This window comes from Microcaecilia unicolor, chromosome 11 (genome assembly GCF_901765095.1).
Source record: "Microcaecilia unicolor chromosome 11, aMicUni1.1, whole genome shotgun sequence".
In the NCBI taxonomy this organism is placed as follows: Eukaryota; Metazoa; Chordata; class Amphibia; order Gymnophiona; family Siphonopidae; genus Microcaecilia; species Microcaecilia unicolor.
This window is the reverse complement of record NC_044041.1, coordinates 124,889,521-124,903,686: the sequence shown is the minus strand read 5'-3', so window position 1 is coordinate 124,903,686 and position 14,166 is coordinate 124,889,521. Positions and strand designations below refer to the sequence as shown.

The window sequence follows — 14,166 nt, the reverse complement described above, 5'->3', positions numbered from 1 at the left end:
ACTTCTAGACTGAAAACAGTGTCTGTGCTGCTTTGATTCACACTGTAAATCAGTTTCTCCGAGGACAAGCAGGCTTCTTGTTCTCACGACTGGGTTGATGTCCACAGCAGCCCCTCGAACCGGAAGAAAAATCTCGCGGGAGGTCACGCATGCGGGGCACGCCCACCGCGCATGCGTGGCTGTCTTCCCGCCTGTGCGTGACCGCTCCCGCTCAGTTTTCTATTTTTCTGCGCTAGAGAGAGACAGTTTCGTCCCTCTCTGTGTCAGCCCCGGAAAACTGTTTCGCGGCCTAGTCCGCTGTTTTTTTTACTTCTACGTGCGTTCGCTCGCCCCCTTTTTTTCGTTAAAAAAATAACTTCCTTATCGTCGAGTGTTTCCTTTTATTTCACTTCGCGCGTCAGACTTCTTTCTTTTGTTTGTGGTGTTGTACTTTTACCGCCACCATCGACAGTTTTGACTTCGCTGATGCAATTTTTCCGTCGATGTCCTCGAAGGTCCAGAGCAGATTCAGAAAGTGTGGTCGGTGCTGCCGGCAGATCTCGCAGACCGATCCTCACGCTTGGTGTCTCTAGTGCCTTGGTCCAGAGCGTAATTCCAAGGCGTGCACCTTGTGTCTCGGCTTGAAAAAGCAGACGCAGGTGGCGAGGCAAGTTCTTCGGGATCGTCTCTTCGGAACTTGCGCCGGCCCGTCGACATTGACAGCATCGGTGTCGATGGCTTGGACTTTGGTATCGGTACCGATGTCGAAGACTTCGACATCGAGCATGGCATCGACCCCAGGAGCACAGGTTCCTTTGGCCTGACGACCTGCCACCGAGGCGGAAGGGGAACGGCCGAGTGGGCTTCCCATTTCCGCCGCGGCTGGCTCCGCCGCCCTGGGCCATCGGGACCGAACCCTGTCGGACCCGACCCCAAGAAGTCGCGGGGATTCCACCTCCTCCTCGTCCGTCCCACAGAGCGCCGATGACGGGCACCGGAGGAAGATTGGTAAGAAACACCGTCATCGGTTGCCCCTGGGGCAGGGGACCAGAGGCTCAGTGGCGTCGAGAGACTTGGCTAAGAAGAGTCAACGCCGGGAAGAGCGCTCCCCCCCTCTCTTGAAGAGGTGCCGATGCACAGGTCGTCGGGTACCCCGGCACCATCTCCTGGACCCGGGCAGCTTCGGGCACCGACGCCTACAACCGCCCCCCCCCCCCCCCCCCAGCCTCTCCTGACAGTGGCTTTAGACGAAAGTCTCCGAGCCATTCTCCTGGGAGTCCTGGAGGAGCTGCTGTGTCAGGCTCTCCCTGTGCCGGGGGTGCTTGCGCCCTCGGCGCCGGTCTCGACCGCCACTCAGGTGGCATCCCCGTCGACGTCGATGGAGGGAGCTTCATCCCCGCCGATGCGGGAGTCCACCTCTCGACACCATCGCCGAGACCGTGGTTCCTCGGGGTCGAGACGGGGTCTGGTTGCGGACTGAGATCAGAGAACTCATGTCCGACACCGAGGAGGATCCCAGATATTTCTCCTCTGAGGAGTCTGCTGGTCTTCCCTCCGACCCCACGCCTTCACCGGAGAGGAAGCTTTCACCTCCAGAGAGCCTCTCCTTTGCCTCTTTTGTCCGGGACATGTCTGTGAGCATTCCCTTCCCAGTGGTCACCGTGGATGAGCCGAGGGCTGAGATGCTCGAGCTCCTCGACTATCCATCACCACCTAGAGAGTCTTCCACGGTACCGTTGCACAATGTCCTGAAGGAGAAGCTGCTTCGGAACTGGTTGAAGCCTTTATCTAATCCCACCATTCCCAAGAAAGCTGAGTCCCAATATAGAGTTCACACAGACCCGAAGTTGATGCAGCCTCAGCTGCCACATGACTCAGTGGTCGTGGATTCTGCTCTCAAGAGGGCCAGGAGTTTGAGGGATACCGCCTTGGCGCCCCCGGGGTGGGGTTTCGCACTCTAGACTTGTTTGGGAGGACGGCCTATCATTTTTCCATGCTCGTGACCAAGATCCAGTCAAACCAGCTGTACACGAGCATTCACATGCGGAACAATGTGCGGCAACTTCCGGACCTGGTGGACAAGCTCCCACCGGAGCAGGCCAGGCCTTTTCAGGATGTGGTCAGGCAACTGAAGGCGTGCAGAAAGTTCCTGTCCAGGGGTATTTATGACACCTGTGATGTGGCATCCAGAGCCGCAGCCCAGGGTATAGTGATGCGCAGGCTCTCATGGCTGCGTGCCTCTGCCCTGGATAACCAGACTCAACAACGGCTGGCGGATGTCCCTTGCCGGGTGGATAATATTTTCGGCGAGAAAGTTGAGCAGTTGGTGGACCAACTGCACCAGCGGGAAACTGCTCTCGACATGCTCTCCCACCGGGTGCCTTCAGCATCCACCTCCACAGGTGGACGTTTTTCCCGGGCCCGGCGGGCTGCACCCTACGCTTGCAGCAAGCGTAGGTAGGTACAACCAGCCGGCCCGAAGGCCTCCTCAGGCACAGGGACAGTCCCAGCGTGCTCATTCCCGTCAACAGCGTGCAACTAAGCAGGCCCTGCAGCTCCACAGCAAAAGCAGGAGACGGGCTTTTGACTGGATCCATGGGAACATAGCCGCCATAAAAGTAGCCGTGCCGGACGGCCTGCCAATCGGGGGGAGGTTGACAGTTTTTCACCAAAGGTGGCCTCTCATAAACTCCGACCAGTGGGTTCTCCAAATAGTGCGGTGCGGATACACCCTGAATTTGATCTCCACCCCACCAAATTGCCCACCGGGAGTTCAATCCTTCAGCTCCCACCACAGGCAGGTACTTGCAGAGGAACTCTCTGCCCTTCTCAGCGCCAGTGCGGTCGAGCCCGTGCCACCCGGGCAGGAAGGGCAGGGATTCTATTCCAGGTACTTCCTTGTGGAAAAGAAAACAGGGGGGATGCGCCCCATCCTAGACCTGAGAGGCCTGAACAAATGTCTGGTGCGAGAAAAGTTCAGGATGCTTTCCTTGGGCACCCTTCTCCCCATGATTCAATAGAAATCAAACAAAATAAAACATGGAAAAGAAAATAAGATACCTTTTTTATTGGACATAACTTAACAAAGGGTACGCCGCATTTCTTGATTAGCTTTCGAAGGTTGCCCTTCGTTAAGTTATGTCCAATAAAAAAGGTATCATCTTATTTTCTTTTCCATGTTTTATTTTGTTTGATTTCTATTGATAACCTTAAGAGTGGACTAACACGGCTACCACACTCCTCTACCCCATGATTCAGAAAGTCGATTGGCTATGTTCCCTGGATTTAAAGGATGCTTATACCCACAACCTGATACTGCCAGCTCACAGACAGTATCTACGATTCCGTCTGGGGACACATCACTTCCAGTATTGTGTGCTGCCCTTTGGGCTCGCCTCTGCGCCACGGGTATTCACGAAGTGCCTCGTAGTGGTTGCGGCGTAGCTTCGCAAGCTGGGGGTGCACCTGTTCCCGTATCTTGACGATTGGCTGGTGAAGAGCACCTCAGAGGCGGGAGCTCTTCGGTCCATGCAGTGCACTATTCAACTCCTGGAGCTGCTGGGGTTTGTAATAAATTACCCGAAGTCCCATCTCCAGCCAGTCCAATCTCTCAAATTCATAGGAGCTCTGCTGAATTCACAGACGGCTCATGCCTACCTTCCCGAGGCGAGGGCTCAGAACCTTCTGTCCCTCGCCTCCCAGGCCAGAACGTCCCAGTAGATCACAGCTCGGCAGATGTTGAGACTCCTGGGCCATATGGCCTGTACAGTCCATGTGACTCCCATGGCTCGTCTTCACATGAGATCTGTTCAATGGACCCTAGTTTCCCAGTGGTGCCAGGCCACGGGGAATCTAGAAGATGCTATCCGCCTGCCCATCAGTTGTTGCAATTCGCTGCGCTGGTGGACGATTTGGACCAATTTGACCTTGGGACGCCCGTTCCAAATTCCTCAGCCGCAAAAAGTGCTGACGGATGCATCTCTCCTGGGGTGGGAAGCTCCAGGAAGCAGGTCTTCAGATCAATCTCCTGAAGCTCCGAGCGGTCTGGAACGCGCTGAAGGCTTTCAGAGATCGGCTGGCCTTCCAAATAATCCAAATTCGGACAGACAATCAGGTTGCAATATACTACATCAACAAGCAGGTGGGCACCGGATCTCGCCCCCTATGTCAGGAGGCCGTCGGGATGTGGCGCTGGGCATGCCAGTACGGCATGCTTCTCCAAGCAACGTACCTGGCAGGCGTAAACAACAGTCTGGCCGACAGATTGAGCAGACTCATGCAACCGCACGAGTGGTCGCTCCATTCCAGAGTGGTACGCAAGCTCTTCCGAGAGTGGGGCACTCCCTCGGTGGACCTTTTCACCTCCCAGACCAATCACAAGCTGCCTCAGTTCTGTTCCAGACTTCAGGCACACGGCAGACTAGCGTCGATGCCTTTCTCCTCCATTGGGGGAAGGGCCTCCTGTATGCGTATCCTCCCATACCTTTGGTGGGGAAGACCTTACTGAAGCTCAAGCAAGACCGCGGCACCATGATTCTGATCGCGCCCTTTTGGCCCCGTCAGATCTGGTTCCCTCTTCTTCTGGAGTTGTCCTCCGAAGAACCGTGGAGATTGGAGTGTTTTCTAACCCTCATTTTGCAGAATGACGGAGCGCTTCTGCACCCCAACCTTCAGTCTCTGGCTCTCACGGCCTGGATATTGAGGGTGTAGATTTTACTACCTTGGGTCTGTCTGAAGGGGTCTCCCGTGTCTTGCTTCTAGGAAGGATTCCTCTAAGAAGAGTTACTTTTTTATTTTTTTTTTTTTTTTTTTTTTCCAATATTTATTGGCAATTTAGCAAATTACAATCATAACCAAATAACATCCAATATCAGTAACCAATTTTTGTTCATGGTCCCCCTCCCCCCCTCCCTTTCTCCGTCAGTGGTGTTGCTTCTGATTCTTGAGATTGTTCATATATTGACCAAATGTTCGTGAATACTTTCATAGTGCCTTTCCTCTTAGCAGTCAATTTCGACATCTGATACAGAAAGTCCACTCTGCGAGCTATCAGTTGTAGTGTTGGTGTTTCAGTTTGTTTCCAGGCTCGGGCTAAGGCTATCTTGGCCGCTACAAAGTACTGAGTAGCCAATCTATGTTGTCCACTGGGTATTGAGCTAGGCCGGAAATGGAGGAGGCAATGTTCTGCTTTCTTTGGGTATGGTTGAGGCAATACTGTATTTACCAACTCCACTACTGCCTCCCAAAACAATTCCACCTTCGGACATGTCCACCAAATATGGTAAAACGTGCCCTGAAGGCCACATCCCCGCCAACATTTTCCCGAGGTCCCCGGATATATCTTTTGCAATCTATCTGGGGTATAATACCACCAGTACAATAACTTATGGCCATTTTCATTGATAGATTGTGCTGGGGATGCCTTGAGCAGATATTTGTAATTGCTCATCCAAATTGTTCTAGGGTGTGTACATTGCAAAACGTTTTCCCATTTCTTATGATAAAAAATTTGAGGGTCTGTCCTGCCCAATAGTGCAAGATATATCCGGGAGATACTACCTCTGCCCCCTCCCTTACGCATTGCTAATTCAAGAGTTGTCTCTTCTAGATCTAATTCATCTTGTGCTCGTCTTTTAATAAAATTACGCAGACAACAGTAATAAACAAGATCTTTTTCCGATAGACCATACTCTTCTTGAAGTTCCTGGAAACTAATCATATTGCCCTCCGCCCATACCTGTCCCAGTGTGTATAAGCCTGCTTTTGCCCAGTTATCAAACACCTTTTCTGATCTCCCAAGTGGGAAACCCTCCGCCCATCGTATTGCTGTTTTTTCGGTAATATTTCCTTTCCGGGAACATATGCTTTCTAATTTGTAACCACGTTTGGAGCGGGTGTTTTAGACTCATAGGTAATTCCTGCAATATAGATGTCAGATCTCTCCCTGATATCCACAATATGTCCTCTATCGTGTACCTACCTATCCATGCTCTCTCCCAATGCATCCATTTCTTTATTGTCCCTGGAGCCCAGTCAGCTAGTATTCTTAATTGTGCTGCTTGGTGATATAGATAAAAATTGGGTGTTCCCATACCACCTCGGTCTAGTGTTTGATACATCGTGGCTCTATTAACCCGTGGTGGCCTTTTCCTCCATATATATCGAAACATTTTCTTATTTAATTGCGTGAAGAAGGAGGCAGGTATCGGTATGGGCAGTGCCAGAAATAAGTATAATAATTTGGGGAGCAACATCATCTTGATAGCATGTATACGCCCTTTCCAAGATATATTGAGGCCCTCCCATCTATCTAATTCCTGAAAAAGTTCAGCTATCTTTACTGGAAAATTAGCCTGAAATAGATCTTCTATCTTGGGTGTGATCTGTATTCCTAAGTATTTAATGGATTTTTGCGCCCAGGCAAATGGAAATGCTTCTCGCAGAGCCGGTATCTCTTCATTCGGTACTGTTATGTTTAATAAGGTAGATTTAGTTAAATTGGGTTTAAATCCCGACACTGCTCCATAATATGACACGTGATCTATTGCTTTTTGTACTGATATTGCAGGCTGCGCAAGAGTGAGTAGTATATCATCTGCAAAAAGTAGAAGCTTTTGCTCTTTTCGCCCTCGTACTATGCCCTTTACTTCCTCATCATTTCTCAGTATACAAGCGAGCGGCTCTACCGTTAAAGCAAACAGAAGCGGGGAGAGGGCACACCCCTGCCTAGTTCCCCGCCGAAGCGGGAAGGCCGCAGTATATGATCCATTAATTTTTAATATTGCTTTCGGGTCTTTATATAAAAGTTGCAGCCATGTTAGATACCGCCCCTTTAATCCCACCTGTCGAAGCACCGCAAAGAGGTATGCCCAATCAACACGATCGAACGCTTTTTCTGCGTCAATGGATAGTAATACTGCTGGTACTTTTTCATCTTGGGTGTATTGGATAGTATGGATGAGGCTTCGAATGTTGTCAAACGTTTGTCGCCCTATAATAAATCCCGCCTGATCTTCGTGAATCAAGTTTGGGAGCTGTTTCTGTAGCCTATGTGCTAATATTTTCGTAAAGAGTTTATAATCCACGTTGAGCAAGGATATCGGGCGGTAGGAGCTACATTGTTGGGGGTCTTTGCCTGGTTTTAAGAGCAGTGTTATTGCTGCTAGTCTCCATGTTTGTGGTATCTCTTGAACCTCTTCCAGCTCATTAAATACCCTCTCTAATATTGGGATCAGGTGTTTTGCAAATGTTTTATAAAATTTTATAGTATACCCATCTGGGCCTGGTGCTTTCCCATGTGCACTATCTTTAATTGCCCATTTAATTTCCTCCGATGTTATGGGGGCCGATAGTGTTTCGCTCTCCACTCCCTGTAATTGGGGAATACCACTCTCTTTCAAGTATCGTTCCACGATTGCTGGCTCCAATGTGGACTCTTTCTCATATAGTGAGGTATAGTATTCTAGAAAGGTTCTCTGTATTTGATCTAATTGTGTGATGTGTTCCCCGTTCGTATCTCGTATCCCCCCTATATGATTCCGCTGAACTTGTTTTTTAAGCTTATTGGCCAAAAGCCTACCCGCTTTCTCCCCAAACTCAAAATGTTCTTGCTGGGTCTGTTGTAGTTGCGCCGCTAGGCTTTCCATTTGGAGTTCGTTAAGTGCTAATCTCAACTGGTGTAACTTTTCTGCCTCATTAGTATCGTCTGGTTGTGCTTTGTGTTTCTGTTCTGCTTGCCTGAGTTCGTTCCTAACATTGTTTTCCTGGTCCATGCGAGTTTTCGATATATGGGCTCGTAGTGCTATTAGACGCCCTCTGATCACTGCCTTGAGACCTTCCCACAAGGTACTCACTCTGACCTCGCCTGTATCATTAAATTTAAGATATTCCATAATATATTGTTCTATCTCTAGTATATTTCTCTCATCATATAGTAAGGTATCGTCTAGTCGCCAATATCGTATGCCTACAAGGTGAGTTCCTAGGATAAGTGTCAGTATTACCGGGGCATGATCAGACCATGTGCGAGGTTCTATGCTAGCATCTTGTGTCTTTCTTGCTATATTTACATCTCCCAGCCAACCATCTATTCTAGAATATGTTTTATAGTTGGGGGAGTAATATGTGTAGTCCCTCTCATTACCATTTTTCTCTCGCCAAATGTCTATCAGTCCCCACCGGGCCATTAACTGTTTCAATAATTTCCTATCTGTTTTGGCATACACTGCAGACCCTGTAGAGTTATCTATATGGGGGTGCATGGTGACATTGAAGTCTCCACCCACTAATAAGTGGCCCTGCTGGTGTTGCTTCAGAACCCCTTCTATCTGCTCCCAGAAAGGGCCCTGCCCCTGCCTGATTAGGGGCGTACACATTAAGTATAGTATACGTGGTATTATATACAGAAACCACCATCAATAGATATCTCCCTTCTTTATCACTTACAGTTTTCAAAATCTGCCATGGACGAGACGTTGCCAGCGCTATCAGAACCCCTCGCTTTTTAGGCATAGCAGCACAAGAGGAGAACTTAATAACAGAGTATCGTCCATGTTTCACCAGTTTCTCATGCACTTTTTTCAAGTGAGTTTCTTGCAAAAGGACTATATCAGCCAGCAAGCGTACCATATCTTTAAACATTAACTTTCGCTTTGTAGGTGAATTAAGCCCTCTTACATTTAAAGTAACAATTTTCAATTCTTTATCAACCATACATATAACAACTTTTAGTTATAAAATTACCACTGACTTCCCTTTCCCAATCCCCTACCTGCCTCCCCCCTCCCCTCCTCCCCAAAGCCCATGTATGACATATCCTTCCCCTTGGTATGACATGCCTAGGAGGTAAGTGAGTTCGATCCCAAACATTACCAGCCTGGTATTGCTGTGCCTTGTTCAATCACACGCCATTATAGCCCTCTTCATTGATGTCTATTTTGACTCATTGTTAATTCCTCTATTTGTAATCCATCAGCGTTGGTTGGGCCCTGTTTGACCTGATTGCTGCCTTCTCAGCCTTCCTCGTCCTTGCGAGACACGCTGCCATCGCGCTTTAGCGCTATTCTGTGGGATAGCCTTTGGGCAGTTTGAGTGCGTAGGTTCCGCCATTGCTCCTTGGCCCAGATGTTCTTGGGCTTCCTCCAGCGATGTTATTCTGCACTGTTTACCCGCTTTATAAAATAGCAGGGCAAATGGATGTTGCCATTTATATTTTATCCCTTCTGTTCGCAGTTGCGCTGTAAGTGGCTGTAGTTCTCGTCTGCGCTTGAGTGTAGTTGCCGAAATGTCTTGAAATATTTCCAGCGGATAGGTATTCCATGTGATCGGGCTATTTGCCCGTGCTTTATGCATAAGTTGATCTTTAACTTTATATTCAGCGAAACAGGCAACTATGTCTTAGGTACATTAGCCCGTGTGGGCCTAGCGCCCGATGCGCCCTTTCAATTTTATTTCCTCAGCGGTGACCACATGCTCCGATGTAGACAGGAGTTGGGCTGCTATGTCCTTTACAACTTGTTCGCAATCATTATGCTCTGGTAGTTCAGGGAGCCCTCGTATCCTAATATTGGACCTTCGGCTCCGATTTTCTAAATCTTCCACTTTATCTGTTAAAAAGCGTAAGTTCGTGCGCTGTTCCTGCACAGTGGTCTCGATGGTATTTAGGGAGTCTGCATGCTCTTCCAGGCCAATTTCTACTTCATTAACTCTGTTCCCTAATTCCGTAATTTCTCCTCGGAGTTCTGCTCCAAGCTGGCAAAATCCTTGCGTATCTCTTTCATTTCCGTTTTAATATCTTGGAACCAGGTTTAAGCTGCTCCCATTTATCGGCAGCAATTCATTATCTCCATCGTCCCCGCTTTCTTGCTGAGGCGATGATGCTCGAGACCGCATGGCGCTTTCCGTTAGCGTTTGTGCTCGCGGCCTGTGCTGTTTCTTTGGCCTCCCGCTGATGGTAAGCAAAAGCGGCTAAATCAGCTGGTTTAGTTTTAGTGTTCGACATCTTTGGTATCACTCGCCTTTTCGCCGCTCTATCCGCCTCCAGGGCTATTTCAAAATCGCTAAATATAGCTAAAAGCTTCGTTTTTCCAGGCTGGGTGTCGGGAGCTCCGCTATTAGACCTCCATAACGGAGCGTGACGTCACTTCCTCCCCAGAAGAGTTACTTTTTTAAGAAGAGTTACTTTTTTAAGTGGAGGAGGTTTGTTGTTTGGTGTGAGAGCAAGGCCCTAGAACCTCGCTCTTGTCCTGCACAGACCCTGCTTGAATACCTTCTACACTTATCGGAGTCGGGTCTCAAGACCAACTCAGTAAGGAATCACCTTAGTGCGATTAGTGCTTACCATCACCGTGTAGAGGGTAAAGCCATCTCTGGACAGCCTTTAGTCATTCGATTCATGAAAGGTTTGCTTTTATCAAAGCCCCCTGTCAAGCCTCCTGCAGTGTCATGGGATCTCAACGTCATCCTCACCCAGCTGAAGAAACCTCCTTTTGAGCCTCTGAACTCCTGCCATCTGAAGTACTTGACCTGGAAGGTCATTTTCTTGGTGGCAGTCACTTCAGCTCATAGAGTCAGTGAGCTTCAAGCCCTGGTAGCTCATGCTTCTTATACAAAATTCCATCATAACAGAGTAGTCCTCCGCACTCACCCTAAGTTCCTGCCAAAGGTGGTGTCGGAGTTCCATCTTAACCAGTCAGTTGTCTTGCCAATATTCTTTCCCAGACCTCATACCCGCCCTGCTGAATGTCAGTTGCACACATTGGACTGCAAGCGAGCATTGGCCTTCTATCTGGAGCAGACACAGCCCCACAGACAATTGTTTGTTTCTTTCGACCCCAATAGGAAGGGGGTCGCTGTCGGGAAACGCACCATTTCCAATTGGCTAGCAGATTGCATTTCCTTCACTTACGCCCAGGCTGTGCTGACTCTTGAGGGTCATGTCACGGCTCATAGTGTTAGAGCCATGGCAGCGTCAGTGGCCCACTTGAAGTCAGCCACTATTGAAGAGATTTGCAAGGCTGCGACATGGTCATCTGTCCACACATTCACATCACATTACTGCTTCCAGCAGGATACCCAATGCGACAGTCGGTTCGGGCAGTCGGTGCTGCAGAATCTGTTTGGGGTTTAAATCCAACTCCACCCTCCAGGACCCGAATTTATTCTGGTCAGGCTGCACTCTCAGTTAGTTGTTATTCGTAGGTCAATTTCTGTTATGTCCTCGCCGTTACGAGGCCCGATTGACCCTGTTTGTTGTTTTGAGTGAGCCTGGGAACTAGGGATACCCCAGTTGTGAGAACAAGCAGCCTGCTTGTCCTCAGAGAAAGCGAATGATACATACCTGTAGCAGGTGTTCTCCGAGAACAGCAGGCTGATTGTTCTCACCTTTCCTCCCTCCTTCCCTTTGGAGTTGCATTTTTCCTCATTTCTTTGCTTGTCATTTAACTGAGCGGGAGCGGTCGCGCACAGGGCGGGAAGACGCCGCGCATGCGCGGTGGGTGTGCCCTGTGTGCGGGTCCTCCCGCGAGATTTTTCTTCCGGTTGCTGGGGGCTGCCGTGGACATCAACCCAGTCGTGAGAACAATCAGCCTGCTGTCCTCGGAGAACACCTGCTACAGGTATGTATCATTCGCTATGTCAAAAGAGCCCTTTTCAACTTTTCTGCCACCTTTTATGAAGTGTTTGTTTATGTGTTTGCGTTATCTTGTAAACCTGTTATATTTGTAAGCCGCATTGAACCTGCTAATAAGTGGGAAAGCAAATGTTACAATACAATACAATGTCCTTCCTTTATCCAAGGTGGGTAATAGAGCAACCTAAACAGGTTAAAATACACCTTCTTTTGAAGGTGGGGAGACATTATTCCATACTCTTACAGGATGTCTGCATGTATTTGATAAAATGATTGTCTGGGAGTTTCAGTAGTACTTAAATCTTTTAAATCTCTTTTTTTCTCCTTTAGGATGAATGGCACATCTGAGCCCCTGCCTTCCCTTTTTAGTTTAGAGCGCCTTTTCTCTGTTTTGTTTTTTTCTAATATTGGGTATCTCTTTTGAGAATGAGTGCTGAAAACGAAATTCCATATTCCAAATGTGGGCCAGCAAATACTTTATGTAGTGGAAGGATGAGATTGGTTGTTGCTTCCACCCTCCACTGAATCTCTGAGCGCGCCTGACTCTTGAAAGCACAGAGATGTCTCAGCTGCTACAGGCATGGGTCTATAACCTGTGTAAATCTAGAGGTTTCCAGCTTCAGATCCTGGATCGGGCTTTTAACTGTACAGCATGTTGCAAAATATATTTTGGAGGTAGATTTGATGCTTGAATATGAATATGGTTTAGCTTTAGCTAGGAAGTCTGGTAGAAGTGCTGTAGATCAATAACACACTGTTGTGTGCACCTCTCCATTCACAGAATCATATCTATGCTGTCCGGAGGGCCTTTGATGCATTTCTTTCCCGCTACCCGTACTGCTATGGCTATTGGAAAAAATATGCTGACCTAGAACGCCGATTTGACTTTCTCCAGGAGAGTGCAGAGGTAAGAACTACCACATGCATGCAGCTTTTGATATTTGCTGCCTGAGTTACTACTACTACTACTACTATTTAACATTTCTAGAGCGCTACAAAGTGTACGCAGCGCTGTACAAACACAGAAGAAAGACAGTCCCTGCTCAAAGAGCTTACAATCTAATAGACAAAAGTAAAGCATTTAAATTTAAAATATTTAAGCAGTCAAGCACAAGAGAACAGTCACAGAAGGACAGAAGATGTTGAAGGGTGGTCAGTGTGATTAGGTGTAACTCTGGTTGGAGTAGTGGGAGTAGTGGGAGTTAACCTGTTTATTTCTGAAGCACTCCTTATCAGTTTATTTCAGGGTTCCAGATTTGGCAGTGGCCATGGCTTTACTGGTCACACCTATTGAAGTAGTTCACTGCAAGTAGAGCACAGCTGCTTTAAGTGCTGCTAAGAGCTTTCAGAACTGCTATAGTCCTGCTGGCTCTCTTCTCTTTCCTCCCTACCCCATCCTCCTTCTCTTCTCCTGCCCAAGATGCTGTTTGAGGTGGTGGGTGTCATTGCATATCCCAGCACCATGTCTTCCTACAGATAGTGGTGTAAGAGGACATATGTATACTCAGAATTTACTGTGCGTTTTTTGGTGAGACATGGGTCGTAAAGACTTTGAGGACAAACAGGACACAGTAATTCCACATGTGGATGATGTAGTCCCACAGAGCCTAGAGTGGATGCGCTTACATAAGTATTGCCATACTGGGACAGACCAAAGGTCCATCAAGCCCAGCATCCTGTTTCCAACAGTGGCCAATCCAGGTCACAAATACCTGGCGGGATCCAAAAAAAGTACTAAATATTTTATACTGCTCATCCCAGAAATAGTGGATTTTCCCCAAGTCCATTTAATAATGGTCTATGGATTTTTCCTTTAGGAAGCCGTCCAAACCTTTTTAAAACTCTGCTAAGCTAACCGCCTTTACCACATTCGCCGGCAACGAATGCCAGAGTTTAATTACACATTGAGTGAAGAAACATTTTCTCCGATTCGTTTTAAATTTACTACTCTGTAGCTTCATCGCATGCCCCCTAGTCCTAGTATTTTTGGAAAGCGTAAACAGATGCTTCACATCTACCCGTTCCACTCCACTCATTTTATAGACTTTTATCATATCTCCCCTCAGCCGCCTTTTCTCCAAGCTGAAGAGCCCTAGCTGCTTTATCCTTTCCTCATAGGGAAGTCGTCCCATCCCCTTTATCATTTTCGTCGCCTTTCTCTGCACCGTGTCTAATTCCACTATATCTTTTTTGAGATGCGGTGACCAGAATTGAACACAGTATTTGAGGTGCGGTCGCACCATGGAGCAATACAAAGGCATTATAACGTCCTCATTTTTGTTTTCCATTCCTTTCCTAATAATACCTAACATTCTATTTGCTTTCTTAGCCGCAGTAGCACACGAGCAGAAGGTTTCAACGTATCATCAACGACGACACTTAGATCCCTTTCTTGGTCTGTGACTCCTAGCATTGAACCTTGCATGACGTAGCTATAATTTGGATTCCTCTTTTCCAAATGCATCACTTTGCACTTGCTCACATTAAACGTCATCTGCCATTTAGACACCCAATCACCCAGTCTCGTAAGGTCGTCTTGTAATTTTTCACAGTCCTCC

The 14,166-nt window shown here is 47.9% G+C and overlaps 1 protein-coding gene across 1 annotated transcript in view; it reads left to right on the top strand.

The window, feature by feature from the left end:
- Positions 1 to 14,166, top strand: part of LOC115480978 (nascent polypeptide-associated complex subunit alpha, muscle-specific form-like) — a 278,693-nt gene that overhangs the window by 62,137 nt on the left and 202,390 nt on the right. Inside the window, exon 3 of the mRNA XM_030219963.1 lies at positions 12,390 to 12,515. Coding sequence (XP_030075823.1) covers positions 12,390 to 12,515 — 126 coding nt within the window. The remainder of the gene's footprint in view (positions 1 to 12,389; positions 12,516 to 14,166) is intronic.